The sequence below is a fragment of the Anguilla rostrata genome, chromosome 7, assembly GCF_018555375.3.
Source record: "Anguilla rostrata isolate EN2019 chromosome 7, ASM1855537v3, whole genome shotgun sequence".
NCBI classification, from domain to species: domain Eukaryota; kingdom Metazoa; phylum Chordata; class Actinopteri; order Anguilliformes; family Anguillidae; genus Anguilla; species Anguilla rostrata.
Window position 1 is genome coordinate 12,967,030 of NC_057939.1, and position 19,095 is coordinate 12,986,124.

At 47.3% G+C, this 19,095-nt stretch overlaps 2 protein-coding genes across 2 annotated transcripts in view; one reads left to right on the forward strand and one right to left on the reverse strand.

The window, feature by feature from the left end:
* Nucleotides 1–19,095, forward strand: part of ccnd2a (cyclin D2, a) — a 166,398-nt gene that overhangs the window by 105,087 nt on the left and 42,216 nt on the right. The window lies entirely within an intron of this gene.
* The window catches only part of LOC135258571 (adenosine deaminase 2-A-like), a 230,085-nt gene continuing 220,209 nt past the window's right edge, over nt 9,220–19,095 (reverse strand). The window contains exon 8 of the mRNA XM_064342038.1: nt 9,220–9,302. Within this exon, the coding sequence (XP_064198108.1) occupies nt 9,220–9,302 (83 nt within the window). The remainder of the gene's footprint in view (nt 9,303–19,095) is intronic.

A 19,095-nucleotide genomic window follows, 5' to 3' on the forward strand; every position in this document is an offset into this window, starting at 1 on the left:
ATCTGTGCATTGCACATACTGCATATATCAAACATAAATTAGTCAGATACTGAAACACATTTTATTAAGCACATGAAACCATCTCTCAGTGATTCATTTGTGTGTAGTTATTATGGAAGTAGTTTGAACTTCTGATGTAATGTCAGCAAGGGCTTCAGTGTTTGGGGCAGTGTGCTGTGATGTTTCCACATGGGGGTGCGGAGGGCCAGGATACTGTGTGCTCTGAGAACGATCCCAGGGGGAGAGACTGTGGTCCTGGGAAGCAGTCGACGAACAGGAGCATGTTCCGTCGAGCCCTGTTGGAAAAAGTAAACTGTGTGTCTCTCTCTTTCACTCCCTCTCTCTCTCTCTCTCTCTCTCTCTCTCTCTCTCTCTCTCTCTCCCCACTCGCCCAGATGAAGAAATAGCATGGCGTGGGCCATATCTCACAGACGTTAAAATAATAACAATGTTACCAAAAGAGAGAGGAGGGAAAAAAAGGAAAGGCTAGCTCTTATCCGTCCTTCCCAGAGCTTGTGGTGGGAAGAATCGATGACTTCCTCTCATCCTCTCTGGGGAGGAGGACAGAGGCATTTCCCCTGGGGGGTATCTAGTATTAATAGTCTGCTGGATAAGTCACCACCAGCAGCACCAGTTTCTTGGTTGTGAGAACCACTTGTTGTGGGGACAAGCACACTCAGGAATGGTTTTCCCAGCCAGCCGTCCTTCTTCTCTCTGGTTCCGTAAAGAGGTCCTCTGCTGCATTTCCTGTAGCTTGTACGGTACCTTATGATGGCGAGTAATCTGATGCTATGCTTTAAAAACCCTTAGCATATGTCTTTTAGCTCTGTGATGACAAACCATGTATCATTGTGTTCTCTCTGTAAGGAGCTGAAAGCAAGGTAGCCACGTCTCTCACAGGCCGATGACCCCATACCCGAGCGTGGTCACCGGCCCAGTAATACAGTTCAGCTCTTCAGAGTTCCACACGTGTGTGAAATGAAAGTTATGCCTCTGGCTTGTAGTCCTCCATCCTGCTATTAGCCCATAGTTTGAATGCTTTCTTCTTAAAAACGTACTCTGTGCAGTACTTTGGCAATTGTAAAAAGCTGTTAGAAATACGTCTTGATTGCATCACTGGATGGTTAGTTGGTTGACTTACTGCATGATTGATTGATTCATTGATTTACCAGAGTTACAGTGTTTTATTCTTTCTAGTTGTTCACTTTGGAATACATTTCATCTTGAGTTTAATTCAATTCATAAACAGTTTGTGAAGGTGGAAATGTATTATATAGCTCTGCAATAAAGGTTGTTCCCTGGGACAGAAATTCAATTTTTGTTGAGAATCTTAAGCTAAAAAGAAGAAACACTAGGAAGATGAAAAAAAAAAAAAGCTTACCAAATATGTTCCATGGGAAAAGCACCATGGGGAAAAAAAAAGAAAACACTGGCATGGAAAAATTAAGATCGCTATCCCTGAAAGACAAGCAGGGTGTTTTGGGATGAAGAGGCAGTCATTACTTCACAATTAAGAGGAAAACCATAAAGGGACAGTACATGTGCCAAGATAAAATGCAAACAGACCAAGACCATGTAGATTCAACAATTCTCTCCTTTTACTATGGTTGATTTTTATTTTTCGTGACAGATCTGGAGTTAGGCAATGTTTTGGGCTGGCAATAGGTCCCTCTAGATGGCAAAGGAACGCCCTCACGCATACCAACATTCCAGAATGACTATGGCAGGTCCCCGAGCGACCACCAAGCCCGGAGCCCACCCAGGTCAATGGCCTCTCCCTGCCACCTTTCACGTTCCTGCAAGCGATGGAGACAGCAAGACCAGGCTATGCATTGGGGAATGGTAGGGGGGGCGGTGGGGGTAATGATTGCACGGTTCATATCGTCATTGCTTTCAAGCTCCATATCAAGAATGCCATTTCATCTAATGCTACTTCCTGCAGATAAGCACATAGGAAGGAGTAGTGTGGCAGGCTCCAGGAGGAAATTATAGATACAATTTAATCTCACGGGGAAATTTAAAGTTGAGGACATCCAGGGCAGACAAGATGGCACATGCGGTCACTCTTCTTCTTTGTTTGTCAGTTGCTTTGCTTTATTTTGTCCGTCGGTTTTGGGAGTATGTGTAACACCAGTTGGTGCATGGATGCCACTGGAAGGGATGGGAGTTTTGTGAGTGGATGTTTCCCAGCTGGATCACAGTCCTTTCTGGTCATTTAGCTAAAAGCAGCCCAAATCATGCTGCCCACTCAGCCCCTCCTGTCTCTTGTCCCTCTGGACTGTCAAACTGTGGCTTAATTGACCTTATATTGTGCCATTACTATACTCACCAAAGACTTGGCAAAATTGTTTCCAGCTCAAAAGACATTAGTGTCGATAGGACCAAATACCTGATGGGAATGGCTTAAGCGTCGCATAAGATTGTTTTTTTGTTCAAATGAGATGTTGGGGAGACTGTTTGGAGTTGAACGAAGAACCAAAGTATTGTTCTTATTTTTCATTTTCAAGTGCGCTTACATTACTGCTTGCAAAGGACTGCCCAATGTGCGTGCACATCTTTTTTTTTCTTTTCTCTGCAGTTCATTAAATATGATCAATTCCATTTTCATTAAGATGGCTTACCCTCGCTTGGCCCAGTTTCACTGTGCTTCACGGCACTCACCACACGTTCATATCAAATGTTATTTCCCAGTCCTTTGTTAAAAACTTTCAATAGCAACATCCTGAACTGCTACAGGTAATGAGAGAGCCAGAATATTTGCAGCCCTCCGACATCTACTGTGTTGAGCATGCACGCAATGTTGTGAAATCATTCTTTTTTTGTTTTTTTTGTTTTTTTGTTTTAAATCGTTGATGAGGAGCTTAATTTCCTGGAATCTCCTTCATCCTGTGCGTCTCTGGCCAGTGCAGAAGAACGAGGCCGACCGAAGTTCATCTCGAGATGACATCACGCGCCTCTGGGACAGCACCTCTCTGTGCTGTCCCTCTGCCTTGCCTTCTCTGTCTCACTTCACACAGCCCAGAGAAAGCTGTGAAATCCCCCTCAGTCATCTCGGTCGGGCTCCACAGCTCAGCAGAGACGAGGCTGGCTGCCTTGCAGCCCCAAGTCTCAAAATGTAAATAGTGCAGAGTTTTTCAGATTACTTCACTGGGTATTTTTAGACACAGACCAAGAGCAGGCGAGGGTGCACCTCCGAAACTCCTGGTTCACATCTGCTAAACAAAAGTTAAGTTAATTATTCTAAAATACCCACTCTACATTTTAGGAAATTGTACAATGACATGGTTCAGCCGCCTACTGGCTATAACCTGCCCATACATCAGATCCCTCCATAAGCAGTATAAGAAAACTAGCACGCTCCTCCTCCAAATGCATAAGTGTTCCTGCAATTTCTCTATGGAGGGGACGTGAAAAAAGGGTGGAGGTGCTAGAGTAGTCTTTTCTGAGATACCCAGGAGCTGTGGCCATCTCTTATCTCTTTGTGTTTGGTACTAAATTTCAGAATTAGGAAAAAAAAAGAAACAAGAACAAGAATCGGTGACACTAGACGTGATGCTCACGATGAGATGGAGCTGCCAGTGTCATCGATCGTTCACAGCCGCCCTTCTGTGCTGTTTCAGCTACGTCTGCGCTAACCATGTTTCGGTTGTGTGCATGTCTCAGGTCTGTCTCCACTCTGTCTCGGTCGTGTCTCAGTTGACTCCTGGCCAGGAGTCTGACGTTCGGCTCTTTCCATGCCTGGGTCACATCCAGGGGATTACAGTACCTTTAGCTGCAGACTCAGCAGATGACATGCATCTGGCAGTGCTAGGAGTCTGCGCTCTGGGCAGAGACTGAGCATTTGTCTTATTGGCTAACTCTCATCGCACGGGCTTTCTTTCCTGTGACAACTGCACTCTGAGGTTTTCCTCTGTTGCAATAGACATGCAATCTAGTTGCATCTTAATAAATGCTAACTCGGCAATATTCTTAAACGTACGATGACGTTTTTTTTTTTTCTTCTGCCGTTGTCTGTTTCTCATATCTTTTTTTTAACGCTTTCCAACCTTCAAGGGGAAATAATTCAATTAGCTGACGTGACACACAGTGGCGAGGGGCGAACCTCAATGCAGAAGCGCGTAGCTGCGTGAACTGCACGCACATTTGCTGACGCACTCGTTACCCCCTCTCGTCTGCGAGCGGCGACAGTTTGCGGAGCTGTAAGCGCAGTTGCCTGTGCGGGGTTCCATGAGGCGAAGTGTCACACCCGAACCCGAAAGGTGTAGGAGGAGGCTGGCCTTTTTCTGTACTTTGCAGTGATGGCGGAAAGAGCAGGAGCGTAGCGGTAACTGTTGCTGTTTGAGCGCATGCACACGAAGAAATCAGACACAGATGAGTCAAAAAAAATTTCCACTGAGATGAGCTGCTGCAGAGAAACTGGCCTTTTCACGTTCACCCTGAGAAGAACCCTGAACAAGTTTCAACAGCAGTGACGGGTTTATGTGTCTCCCGGACCCGTCTCATAGCTGTGATCCAGACGGTCACAGAAGTCTATTCGATGATGAAATAGCACTTCTTAGCGAAGGCCCGGACTCTCAAAGGTTCTACCATAGATTACCGCTGTTGCCCTCGTTTTTCACTCTGCTCCCTGTCTTACGCTGTCTTCCCGCACGCTTGTCTAAAGAGGATTCCCCCATTGACGGGACATTGGTGGCGTGCACCAGCTCCGGAATAAGACCTTCCTTTTTCACGGTTCCTTCCCGCCGATCAGAGCCGTTTCCTTCCCTAGGATACGCCGGGGCACGGGCAACGGATGTGTCCCGTGGAGATCTTCCAAAGCGCAGCAGAAAGAAAAAAAACAGCACACAGACACTCAGCAAGTCGGACACTCCACACCGAGGGCCCTGCTTTCTCCTCCAGGAACCGGGAGATGATGTAATGATTGTGCAGAGCGAAAAGGAGAGCAGCTGTGTGACGGACTCGCGGTTCGGAGGGTCAGGCAGTGCCCGCCGTAGGGTGTGACAAGGAGCCTTTGATCAAGCTGGTGCGCTGCCTTCGACGGGGGAACTCTCTACTTTTTCTTTTTCTTTTGGAAACTTGCGTTTTATTCCTTCGTTCTGAATCTAATAAAGCAATGAAAGTAATAAAGTGAATTAGGCCTCACGCTGAGGTGCCTCACAAGAGCTCTCTGTGTCTCGTTGAAATATGGGGCCCTGGGTTTGCCTGCTTGCACACAGGAAGACAACCCCGGCGCTGCAAGCCAGCTCTGTCAAAGTGCAGTACCTGCAAGCAGTCCAGATACCTCACACGCCACTTTGAAGTAGAGCTCTTTTCACCTTCAATGCAAGACAACCATTTCCTCCTTACTCTCCAGAGGTACATGCGAAATGCACTTCGGGATGAAATGTTGCAAAGTCAAAGGGTATTTAGTGAATAAATGAAAAAAAAAACTGTGCCCAGAATGTTTTTGTGGAAATTTTTTTTTTAGCTTTGCAGATTGTTTGCTGGAAAATATTTCCTGAGCTGAGAGAGCTCGGTAAGAGTAATGAGGAGGGACTTTCTTTTTTTACAAGGACACAGTTAAGCCAACTGTACAGCACCTCATCTTTCCTGTGTTTCTGTCTTCATACTGGACTGCCAGCTCTTAATCAATTATAACCCTTGTCATTTGGGCCCGAGCACAGCAGCTGGCCACAGGAAGTCCGCGTTCCACAGCCGCTCAGCCAATCAGCTGCCTGCAGCTGCCCCGCACCCTTCCCATTCAGAATGTTTGCGCTGCTGACTGGAGTTCCTTCAGTGGACTTTCATTTCAGTTCTTCCTTCCTAAATTCTCAACTGCAGAGACACATCCGCTTCTGACTGTGACCGCCTGCTCTCTCCCCCCCCCCCCCCCCCATAAAATACTGATCTCCTCTTTCTCTCTTTTTCTGTCTTTCCCTTACTTTCTCTCTTCATGCTCTCCCTGTCTTTTTCTCTTCTTTTCTCTTTCCATCTGGCCTCATGTCTGTCTGTTTTTTCCCCATCTGAGTTGTTTTTTTTCTCACAAATTTGTATTCCACAGGTGTCCAAAAGGATGATTTTTTTAAATAACTTTTTTTGCATGCTGTCTCTCACTCTCACAGAAAGAGAGAGAGACAGAGGGAGGGACAGAGAAAGAGAGCGAGAGAGAGAGAGAAGGAGAGAGAGAGAGAGAGAGAGAAGGAGAGAGAAAGAGAGAGAGAAAGAGAGAGAGAGACTCGCTGGCAGATCAAAGGGCAAGCCTGTAAAACGATATGGAAGTCCAGCATTAGCATCCATCAGTGTACCTCAAAGAGGTCCAGTCAGGGGAGGTGGGCTGAGGGCCCCCCAAACCGAAGTAAGGTTTTGGAAATGTCAGGGGCTGAGAGAATGAGTAACAGGCATCTCAGCTGAGGACATACAGGAAATATTTTAGGAAGGGAGGAATATTCCCACATGAGCAGAGCGGTTGCTTTTCCTTTGTGCTGCTGCTGTGAGTTGTTATGCTGTTGGGGGGAATGTCCCCACCTGGGACTGCCTCTGTCTAAGGTTGGCTCAGCAAGCCCACCTGCTTAACAGGGGGTTGAGTCTGGTTTCTTGCTGCTGTTTTGTCTGGTTTTTTGCTGCTGTTGTTAATCTACGTGAATGGAGGATTTCTTTTATATATATATATATATTTTGCACTGTGCATGGAGGTTGCCGAGTTTGTTGTAGGTGAAAGTCACGTTGCACCTGTGTTTTCAGACTTGCTCTGTTAGTCGACAGGGTGATACAGTGAGAAATAAAGTGTGGGGCACATTCATTGGGCACTCTCAAACCACACCCCGACGTCCGGAGCGGAACGATGGGCAAACTGAATTCTTGTGTGAAGCGCATTGTGCGGGAGCGCGCAGTCCTCTGTCACAGCGCCTATGAGAATGTCTGTGAAGGAGGGATTTTGTGAAAGAATGGAGAGCTGTGGAGTCCTCAGAAGGAAAAGAACGGGGGGCCCCCTCCACGGTTACATAACTCCGAGGCTCGCTCACGTTTTACACACGCACGCACACACGCACGCACACGAGCACGCACATACACCCACGCACACACGCACGCACACATGCACACACGCACGCACACATGCACACAAGCACGTACATACACACACGCACACGAGCACGCACATACACCCACGCACACACGCACGCACACATGCACACGAGCACGCACATACACCCACGCACGCACGCACATGAACACCCACGCGCACACGCTCTCTCGCACACACATGCGCATGTGTGCATGCGCCCATGTGCGTGTGCGTGCTCACACACATGCACGCATTGTGAATATGTGTGTGTGTGTGTGTGTGTGTGTGTGTGGGTGTGCGTGTTTCTCACCCCACCGGCTGCCCTCCAGGATTCAGTGCCCTGTGTGTGTGCGTGTGAATGTGTGTGTGTGTGTGTCTGTGTGTGTGTGTGTGCATGTGTGTGTGTGTGTGTGTGTGTGTAGGTGTGTGTGTGCATGCGTGTGTGTGTCTGTGTGTCTGTGTGTGTCTGTGTGTGTGTGTGTGTGTGTGTGCGTGTGAATGTGTGTGTGTGTGTGTCTGTGTGTGTGTGTGCATGCGTGTGTGTGTGTGTGTGTGTGTGTGTGTGTGTGTGCTGGACCGGCTGCCACTGTCCCAGTAATGGATGTCCCTTTTGGTGCAGAGCTCGTTCCGCTGGCCGGCTGGCCGATTGAGGATGAGTTCCTCTGCTGTTTAGGGAAAAGGATGTGATCTCACCCGCTAAAAATCCAACCTATGTAGTTTGCTGCTCATGACTTAATCCAGGCTTCTCCTTTGTGTTGAGAAACCCCCCCCCCCTCCTCCTTCCTCCCTCGCTCCCTCCCTCCCTCGCTCCTGGCTGTACGAAACAGATGAGTGCAATGTTCTCAGAGCCCTGGCGGGAGTTTGGGGCGCAGGCTGCAGTCAGACGTCAGAGAGAGCGAAAGAGGCAGACAGGACCGTCTCGATTGGACAGAGAGCGGCAGGACACTCCACAACAGGAAGGGCTGTTGTGCTGTACCGCCCTAGATAAACGCCACTACGCTGCACTCAGTTGCACTCTGCGGGCTAAGCGTGCTGCACTGCCTGCACTGTGCAGCTTACAAGGCACTGTACTGCAGTACCACTGCAATGTACTGAACTGCAGTACCACTGCAATGTACTGAATTGCAGTACCACTGCAATGTACTGTACTGCAGTACCACTGCAATGTACTGAACTGCACTGCTCTGAACTGCTCTGAACTGTACTGAACTGCACTGCTCTGAACTGTACTGAACTGATCTGTACTGGCTGGCTGTACTCGCTGTACTGAGATGCAGTGCCCTGTACTCAACTCGACTTGGTATAATGCACTATGTTGAACTAGTTATGCTGCACTGCGTTGCCCTGCACTGAGAGATCTGCACAGCACTGTCACTGAGTGACAGACTAATGTGGAGCTCACATTTTGATAGTTAAAAAAAAAAACATCTCCATGTTGTCAAAAATGAAAAAAAAGCACCCGGTTAGTTCCACCGCTACTGAAGGACGGCAGAAGCAGAGACTGAGCTAAAGATGGATGGTTCCGGCAGGGGTGGCGGTAGGCGGCGCTGGACTTTTACCGCAGCAAAGATCCATTGATATAATTTCAGTTTATGATGTCGTTCGGTCATGTATTAGGCCAAACAAACAGTCTGCCTCCTTTTGCTTGCTCCCTTCATTGATGGCAATGGCCCAGGCCGGTTGGGACAGTCATGTCCAGTCACCATCCATTTGTTCTGCCCCACTGGCCACCATTTGTCAGCCAGCTGTTGGGAAGCAGCAGTTTCTGGAGGCGCTTCCTAACTCTCTCTCCGCTCAGAGTGGACTACAGACGCTAGCCTGTGCTTCCTGACTTAGGCTGAAGGGCATTTGTCAGTTACCGTCAAGCGCACATATCTGGGGGGAGGCAGATGCCCATGCTGTGCAGTGTCTGAAATGGAACTAACGCGTATGTACGTACATCCAGTCTGGAGATGGATAGCCCCAGGCTGAGAGGTGAACAGGGAGGGATGTGACAGTGACAGGCAGAGGAAGGTCTGTATAAAGAGATGGACAGGGGGAGCTAGTGGAACCATATAGAGAGGGAGATACTCACTGTTCCCACCTTAGAGCTTTATTCACTGAATCCCAAGGCTCTTCACACACCAACGACAACTTTTTGCTTGAAAGAGTTCTGTAGCGCCAGGTCCAACCATTGTTCATTTGTCTGTCAGGGTTTTCTCGCGAAGCGGATTGGTTGAAATGATACCGATGTTTTCCACCACGTCTGTGCCATGCTTCGCTGTTTGAAAACCGTGAGTCACTGCTGGCTGTGCAGCACCCCACCCATGCTTTAACTGCATTAGGTATGTGATTGGCAGGTCCACAAACGATGTGCATGTGCACAGTTGCATAACACTGATTCATTTTAACGTGTGCGTCAGGATGTCGTGGATGCCAATGACCCATTTCTCATGTAAAATGGGGCGGCGTAGCTCAGGAGGTAAGAGCGGTTGTCTGGCAGTCGGAGGGTTGCCGGTTCGATCCCTGCCCTGGGCGTGTCGAAGTGTCCCTGAGCAAGACACCTAACCCCTACCTGCTCTGGTGAATGACAGGCATCAATTGTAAAGCGCTTTGGATAAAAGCGCTATATAAATGCAGTCCATTTACCATTTAAAATGGTTAAATGGCTGGGAAACATCCAGTGAAAAAAGCTATATGTAAGAATGTATGTAAAATACTTAGCAGCTGTCCTTCTTGAAATCGTGGGCAGGAGATGCACACATCAAGCTTACTATAACTAACTTTCTATAGCTACATATCGTCCATGCACTAAAACCACAGAAGCCCTCTATTTCACTGTCATTCAAATACATGTGACTAACAAAAAACCTGGCTTAATTATATTTGTTTTGCATCATATTTTCAGTAAATCATGAATAAATGGCTCAAAGCTAATATGTTTATGCTCAGAAGAAAATTATTTTTAAAAATGCAACATCAGCTGGCAGCAACTGAATTTACTGACCATCATGTCGAATATGATGAATGTAATGAAGCAATATTCATGGAACCTATGTATGCCATATTACCCGAGTCTCTCTATAACTGCTCAGGTCCCAAAAGAAAAATATACCAAAAACACATCAAGGTGGGAAGCCTTGAAAGGAATGTGCCCTCCTCTGGTTTTTATTGTTAATGCATATTTTATTGTGGAATTAGCCTCATAACATTATCTTGTGTTGTGTCTAAAGAACAGCCACTTTCCTCAGCCCAACATTCACCCACCCCCCAACACACCCCCTGCTTTTATTCCAGTACTTTAAAATAGGCTCTTTGCATTTGTCCCTGCATGTGTGTGTGTGTGTGTGTGTGTGTGAGAGAGAGAGAGAGAGAGAGAGAGCGTGTGTATGTGTGTGTGGGAATGTGTGTGTGTCTGTGTGTGTGTGTGAGAGAGAGAGTGTGTGTGTATGTGTGTGTGTGAGAAAGAGAGAGAAAGTGTGTGTGGGTGTGTGCGGGAGTGTGTGTGTGTGTGTGTGTGTGTGAAAGAGAGAGAGTGTGTGTGTGTGTGTGTGAGAGAGAGAGAGGGAGAGAGTGTGTGTGTATGAGAGAGAGGGAGTGTGTGTGTGTATGTGTGTGCGGGAGTGTGTGTTTGTATGTGTGTGTGGGTGTGTGCAGGAGTGTGTGTGTGTGTGTGCGGGAGTGTGTGTGTGTGTGTGGGTGTGTGTGTGTGTGTGTGTGTGTGTGGTGTGTGCAGGAGTGTGTGTGTGTGTGTGTGCAGGAGTGTGTGTGTGTGTGTGTGTGTGTGTGTGTGTGTGTGTGTGTGTGCAGGAGTGTGTGTGTGTGTGTGTGTGTGTGTGTTTTTTGGCTCAACATGAAAAGCATTAAAAACCTGCAACTTCACACTGGGGCACAGCGGATGTCATTACCTTGGCCCCAGCCCCCTCCCTCGCCCATAATATCCAAACTGATTTATCCCTGATTGTTTGAAGGCAGCGCAGAGTGTCGCTGGATTGGACCCATATGAGGGTGGCGTTGAGAGGTCATCTATAACGATCATTTTCTCTGGCTCATTATACGCAGGATAACAACCAAGAGGCCCAGTTTTCTAACCCTGCTTTTCATAAAACTGACAGATGGCAAAAACCTGGAAAAGCTTTCTTTTCTACTACTAGACTCTGACATGCTTCCTCTCTCTCTCTCTCTCTTCCTCCCTCCCTCCCTCCCTCTCTCTCTCTCTCTCTCTCTATCTCTCTCTCGCTCTCTCTCTTTCTTTCTTTCTCCCTGTCTCTCTCTTTTTCTAATACTTGTTTCACTCTGTTTTACAAGGTAAATAAAGTTAAATTGCAGGGGTAGAAGTATCTGATGAAGTGTGCTAAATCATGTTCTGAGTCATATGCCGCAAAAATCCCGTTCCCTCCCTCGATCGGGCCCACGATGCGAATTCAACAAGCAAATATTTGCCAGGCAGCTTGTCTCTTTTTGAGGCTCGCTCTACCTGAACCGGGACGGCATTTTCCCTGCACTTAGATCCCAACGCCGCGAGCTTCTGGACAAGGTACCCTTTCATCGTGGGGACCCAAGCTCCCCCGGCATTTTGGGGTCGTCTGGACGCTTGATAGATCCCCTCTTGCTGAATGACTCTGAATGTCTCTTTTTTTTCTCTTCTTCCTGGGGAAATGCCTGTATGATAAATGCATGGCCTGGAACAACAGCTGTGACGGAGAGACTTGGCGAGGTCGCCTGACTGTTTTAGACGTGAGCACTGTTTCCCTCATATCTTGGCTCTTTGTCATGAATGACCGCTTTCATTTTTTCCAATAATAACCACACTACCTCTACTCAGCATTTAAAACACCCAGCATTTTATTTTTTGTTCTTTTATTTTATTTTTTTATTGTTTCCCCTCCTGTTGCTCTGACAGCGAGCTGCCAGGTCACTGCTGTAACCCAATCTCCTCCTGGGCCGTCCACGGAGCCCAAAGCAGACCCTGTGTGGGTGCGTGGGTGGGATGGGAAGGTGGGAGGAGAGGCTAGGGGGGGAGGGTGGGTGGAGACCGGAGTGGGTGTGTAGAATGCACAAAAATACCAATGAGCTTTCCTGTTCGCCCACGGGCGATGACACCGCACTGCTTGTATTTTCTCCTCCCTTTTCGTCTCTGTTGGTCTTTGTTTTTGTTTGTTTCTTTCCTTTTCGGAAGTGAAAATGTAGAGTAGGAGGGCTGGATCACGTGCGGTCCTCCCCCCCCCCACACCCCCCAGCACCAAAGCAGCCCACAGCCGAAGGAATGTCAGAGTTATCGCATATTATATAACTCTTGTCAGTCAGAAATAGGAGTGAAATTGCACTCCATTAAAACACACACACATACACACACACACACACCCAAACTCTCACACTTACACATGCACACACAGACACACACGCACATACTCGCAGGCTCACACACACACACACCCACACACACACACACACACACTTGCCCACACACACACACACTCGCACAAACACACACACACACTCACGCGCGCACACGCACAAAGTTAAAACACTGAATGTCTACCAGGTGCTTAATGTGAGCGCTGTGGGTGCATTAATAAAAAATAATGAAGGGCTCCTGTGTGGCTCAGTCCGTAAAAGCCCTTGGCATGAATGCAGGCTGAGCCCCACACTGCTATGCCTGTGCTGTCACTAGCGGACCCTAACTGGAAATCCACAGCAACAGGACTGGTTCTGTTTTTTCCACTGGGATAGGGTGGGGTTAGTTTAGGTCAGCTTGGCTTCCTCGGGGTATGGCTGCATACGCGCCCCCTAGCTACTCACTTTGGCACCAGCACGACACCCCTCGGCGTCCTCGACAGATGCATCTCTCCTCTGACCAGTAATTGACCTCCCGTAGAGCACGCCGGTGGAGTTGTGATTTCTCTCAAATTTTGGAAAGCCCCCAAGGCCGGGGCTAGAACGCAACCATTATCAGGAACTCAAAAACAAGTTACGAAATACTGTGGGTCTGACAGACGATGAGAGGTGTTGGAATTGGTCATGGTTCATTCCCCAAATGTTCCAGTGCTTGAAATCGTCCTTCTGTCAGCAGAGAGGCTTCTGGGGTGGCACTGCACCCATGAAGCTCTTCACTTCTGACAGGGCATCATTAAGTGGCCATATGTAACTGTTGGATGGTCTGAACACTTGGCTTTACATGACTTGAAGTGGACAGCTGACAGCAGTGATGCTCAGTGCTGCCTGGCAACGCAGAGAGTTCCCTGCCTGGGCCAGCTCCGCCCTACTTCTGCCCGGCAAACCATCAGCACTGCGACGTGGGTGGATGAGTGCACGTCCACTCTTTCTCTCCGGTGCCTGAGCTCATTGTCACGCCATCGGTTCAGTTGACGAGCTCAAGTCTTCTTGTGAAATTCACGCTTCCAGCTGCTGCTTCTTTTCATTCGGGCTGCCGGCTGCCATCTCAGCCCTGCAGCCATTGCGTCAGGAGAGCGCAATCCCCTCGTCAACCCGAGACAGCCCTGCCGACTGAAGCCCCCCCCCCACCTTGGGTGGCACTGTGGGCAGTTAGACAACCTTGCGCAGTCTGCTGGCCAATCGGCCAGGGTTCGATAGCAGACCGTAGGGTGTGCCGCTACTCTCAGAGAAACTGTGCTGTAGCTGGAGCGCGAGGCGCTCGACATCCTGTTTGAAAACACGAGGTGAATCATTCCTCAGGCCAGCCTTCTTCCTCTTCAAAGCAAACCGACAGTCTGAACCCTCAACTTTTCCGGTATTGTCTGCTAATCTTTCTTTGCGTCTTTTAAAAAAAAAAAAAAAAAGAATGAATAGGAACGGCAGCAGTGGGAGCAAGAAGGGACTTGCTCGCGATGGATTTCCCGCGGAATGTACATTTTTGGTCCAGCCCCCGCCGCGCGAGTTTTTAATAAGCGGTGATTATGGGAGTATTTATTTTCTTGCTAGAGTGTGGGAAGCAAACCTGTCGGTGCAGTACCTTTGTGAAATTGATTCAGCCCACCGTGGGCGAGTCAGTCATTCTTCAAATAAAAAAAATAAGAAACAAAGAGCAAAAGCACAAACAAGGAGAAACAAGGAAACAATGCAGCCCGACTAACGTCACGGCTTTCAACAAATATTAAAATTGCGTAAAAACATCAGTGCCATGTCAATATTTGCCTTCAATGGGATTGAACTCTTCCCGCTTCTCCTCAAAGTGAGGCGTCTGAATTTCGTTTTAATTTTCACGCAGATCTTGGGGGGTTGAGAGGGAAACCCCCGGCATGTTTGGAACATGAATCCCCCTCTGAGGGGAGCACAGGAGATCCAGTGTGTTCTCCGCTTTGCCAGGCAGACCGACCTTTTATCCTGCAGCGCGATCAAATGTTTCTGCATTTATAGGGGATCAGCTACATATCTTTCCATTCGCTAATCCATAAATGAAAGATTAATATGATTAATATGACTTGCTCCTGGGTGGTGCACCCAGGCAAAGCACAAGCCCTTAACCCAGCAACGTTCTACACAATCTGGAACTGAATCTTGTCCATGCCAGTTCTGAAATGGGCATTTCAACTGAGAGGAGCCTATCAGTAAAGTTCATTTTTACATCTTTTATTTGTGTATTTTGCACAATTCATTTAATCTTTCACAAGACTTGCATTCCAATCTGCTTTGCATGCCAAACCTTCATGCCAAATATTTCTTCACTCTAAAACCGGGAAGTCATTAATTACCTTTATAGTTATAGTTAATATTGCCTGACTTCTGTATTATCCTACTCCCCTGGCGAATTTGTGCACTGTACAATTTCACAACACATAAGCACATACATGTACAAAGTACAAAATTCAAACACAAATTTAAAAATTTTTGCAGCCTTTACAAATGGCCATTATAAGGTCTGAAATATGACTTTTCCCATAGACAAATTAAATTATGTGAAAAATATCATTAAAAATATGTTTATCTGTGTGTGTCTGGTCGTATTTGTTTGTTTGAGTCTGTTTGTTTGTGTATCTGTGTGTGTGTGTGTGTGTGTGTGTGTGTGCGTGCACGCATATGCTTGTGTGCATGTGTGGGTGTACGTATGCGAGTATGCATGTGTGCTTGTGCGTGTCTATATGTGTTTGTGAGCTTATAATTGTGTGCATATGTGCATGTGTGTTTATTTGTTGTGCATGTGCAATGATTGACTATATTTTGCCAGTGTGTGAGGATTTGTTGGAGCAGCGATAGTGATTCGCTGATGTGGGCCAATCACAGGCACAGGAAATGCCTGACCTCGCACCCTCACAAATGCCCACAGCAGCCCGCTTGTGTTAAAGGTGTAGTCGGGAGCAATTAGAAACTGACAAGCAGGATACTGTCTGTACTGAGAGCCCTCAGCACCTCGCATTCCCTCCAGAGCTGCTCTGAAATCAGATTACACATTTTCCCCAAGTTTACAGTGACCCTAATGAGACATCAAAACGCAAGTGGAACGGTCGGTCAGTTACAGATATCTTTAATCAGTATTCCATGACTTGATGATGCAGTGACCTCTCCCAGATTGTTCAGTGGATTTGCCATCTATGTTGAATTACTTTAATTATATTCACACAACCATGTATACATTTATTAATTACAGAGCTGTATTCACAAAGGTTTTAGCTGCACCGAACAAAGGCTCTGTATCTTTTAACCCTTTAGCTTCCTTTATATTGCCCATGTCCTAATTTCAATAATCCAGTACGAGTGATGAAATTTTCCTCGATTTTGACTGGACATGTAAGAAGAGTGAGAAAATAATGGCTGACTCTCCAGCTTCCTTGAGTCTGAGCTTCAGGCGTTCCTTCCTACAGATGTGCATTCCTTAAAAGGAATTCTTATTTATTGAACTCTACCTCAGATGGCATGACAGTTTGACTCGAAGTTGACCTCCTACGTGTCATGTCAACTCCAGTCAACTGTTAACTTTATTCTCTTCATAGAGGTAAACACCAGCGGGCATAACTTATCCATTGAGCTGAAATTCAACCAACTCCCATCTCAAAAATACTTACTTCCTGGACAGTTTATTTATAGCCTTCATGTATGCATGATGTTGCTTGCAAAGAAATCGGTTAAGTCTGCTCAACCTGGCCCTGTTGTTGTGGAAACGCATTGCAGACGTGGAAACGTAGGAATGCTGCTTTCACACAGCCAGTCTTTCAGCTGAAATCCAAGCCACTGCTTGCAGAGTTCAAGAGCGTGAATGGGTATGTGAGCGCCCGCTGTGTCGCTGGAAGAATGGCAAATACCCTGATGTTAAACACAGTAAACTCTGTTAAACATATAGGTACAGATCTGAGTCATGGTGCAAGATCTTGTGCCCTTCTGAAAGTGGCCACAGCAGGACCTGAGCCAGGGAGGAAGGAAAAACAACGCCCACCTTGCCCTGTGGCCCCACCCTATGGCCCTTTGGCCCTCACCCTATGGCCCTGTGGCTCCCACGCTATGGGCCTGTCCTATGGCCTTGTGGCCCCACCCTATGGCCCTGCGCCCCACCCTATGGCCTTGTGGCCCCACCCTATGGCCCTGCAGCCCCACCCTACGGACCGCATCCTGTGCGCTTGCTTCGTTGTGCTCATTTGGTTCTCATCTCATTGTGCATTTTGCTCCCTTAGGAAGACAGGACAGTCACAGACCAAGACTCAGAAAGAGAGGAAAAGAGGGGGTGAGGGAGAGAGAGAGATCACTCAGGAGGTCTGACCTTTGACATGCTGGGACGTCCCGAGAGGGAATGGCACCATGGTGAAAAAGTGAGCCTGCAAGGCATTTAAAAATGCGCGACCCAGTCGAGGCCTTCCTCCATGATGAATGAGATGTTAGCACAAACACAAATTAGCCCCTATAACAGGGAGACAGGTCTGAACTCTGACAGCCCTGAGCTCACTGATAAAGAGAGAGAGCGATAGACTGAAAGAGAGAGACTGAGAGAGAGAGGAAAGGAGCGAGTTCTAGGTTGACAGAACTGCAGTGCTGATGGTTTATCTTCTCTCATGGGCCAACATTCTCTCCCTGGATCCAGCAGCCAGCGTGGGCCTATGGGAGAGCAGAATTCCAGTGCCGGACAGAGTCATTTGTTATTCACAGGTCTCCTCTGAACCCCAGTGACTGTTTATACTTTGCTCACCCCTGCACGGTCGCTATAAATAGCTGTTTGGTTCACAAGCTGATTCAGGAAAAGCCAATGTCCTTTTTATAGCCCCCTGCATGACACAGCACAAAGGGAGTTTTCAAACAACGTACCCCTCTGTCTCCTAGAAAACACATGTATTAGATTTGCTGGGAAGCAGGGGTCACACTCCTGTCAGTAATTGAAATGCAATTATGAATGAGCTAACATGATTACGGAGAGGGAGTGATTGAAAGGTGAATGCAGGTCTCTGATTCGCCCCGCTCCTGTCCCGCAGTGGAATTCCAGGGGTAATGAATCATGAATGGACGCTTCTTCAAACTGCGGAATGGACGAGCGGACAGGGAGGGAACTGAAGTGCGGCTTTTGTTTCGTGGGCTTGCTGGACCTTTACCGTGCTCTCCCCCACCCCTCCACCCACCACACTCCCCACACCCCACACCCCAATTCATCCCCATTTTTTGGGAAGAGCAGAAAAGTTATCTTTCTGACTCTGCCTACCGGTATCCCCGAGCCCCCATCCAAGAAAAATAAACACAAATGAGTCTTGTCAGTGAACCATTTGAACAAATTGCACATCCTGTATTGCAAATGAGCTGTGGCAAAGGAATGTGATGAGATGAATGTCAGAAATCCAGATGCCACTGCACGTTCCAGAAGTCTGAACCTTGGACCTGAAAGATCTAGCTTCTGAGCCAAGTTATCAGTCTTGATCTTGTATCCAGTGGAATTCTTGTGATCTAGTCTGAAGACACTCCCTGATGAGCTCCCATTTCATATTGGAACTCGATTTACATTTTGGAAATAATAGACAATTTCCATTCTATTTTGTCCCACATAATGGGTGACTACTGCACTAAGTATTTTGTAATTGCTCAAACAGAATAAACTATGGCTATTCCTACAATTTGAATATGATCAAATCAAAAATATAAAAAAATAAACCATTCAATTTGACTCTTTCAGAAAACACCAAAGACATAAAAATAATGAAGTAACGTTGTGTGGTTGTGCTCTGTATGCCTTGAGCGCACAGTAAAATGTTCAGTGTTGATTTAACCCTGGACATTTTACTGTGTGAAAAAGTGAATTGTATTGACTGTGCTGTCATCTAAAACACCAATTATATGTCAGTTATATGATAGTTTATCAGTGAATTTCCGCCTATATGTTTCAAATAAACCTTTATCTCCTACTTTAGCAGGTTTCCCTGTTTGGAACATGCTTATATTCAAAAGCCCAACATATCATTACAGGGGAGTTATCAGCAGGGGAGTTGCACTGTGTGGTGAGATGGGGACGTCCCTGCCAACTGAAACCCTCTCTCCCTGGGCAACTACAGTATATGGCCAATTACCCATAGGGCAGCTGGTTACCCTGGCAGAGGCAGATTCATTCCCGGGCCATAACTGCAGTCAACCAGTGGTTCAGCAAAGTGAGCACAAATGTTGTTTTATAAAGCTGTTTCCTATTTCAAAAGTCTGTCCCCTGTAACCCCGATGAGGGCTACAGCTCATTGATCGATTCGCTGGCCTGGCCATGTGCGTACGGCCTCCTGCACTGTCTGGGCTCCGGTGCAGGTTCTGTGGGGACGGCGGTGCAGATCAGCCTCGGTGTGGAGCCTCTGAATGCCTTTTTGTTGCTCTGAGACAGTTGTCACAGGAAGCAGTGGCAGGTGTGAGAGGACGAGCCGCCCCCTACGCTGCCTCCATGTTGAATGGTATCTTGATGAAGCAATACTAAGAGAATGTTCTCAGGGAGAGAAAAAAAGAGAAGACAGAACGGTATCCTTGTGAATGTAGGTATCCTCTGATAAATATCTACTGGGACTTGGCAAGGGACCAAAGACAACAAACCGCCCGTGGGCCTCTAAAGATCCTTCAGGTTTGACTTGCTGGGTGATAATGGGAAATGAAAGATTTTGTGATTGGATGTGTGT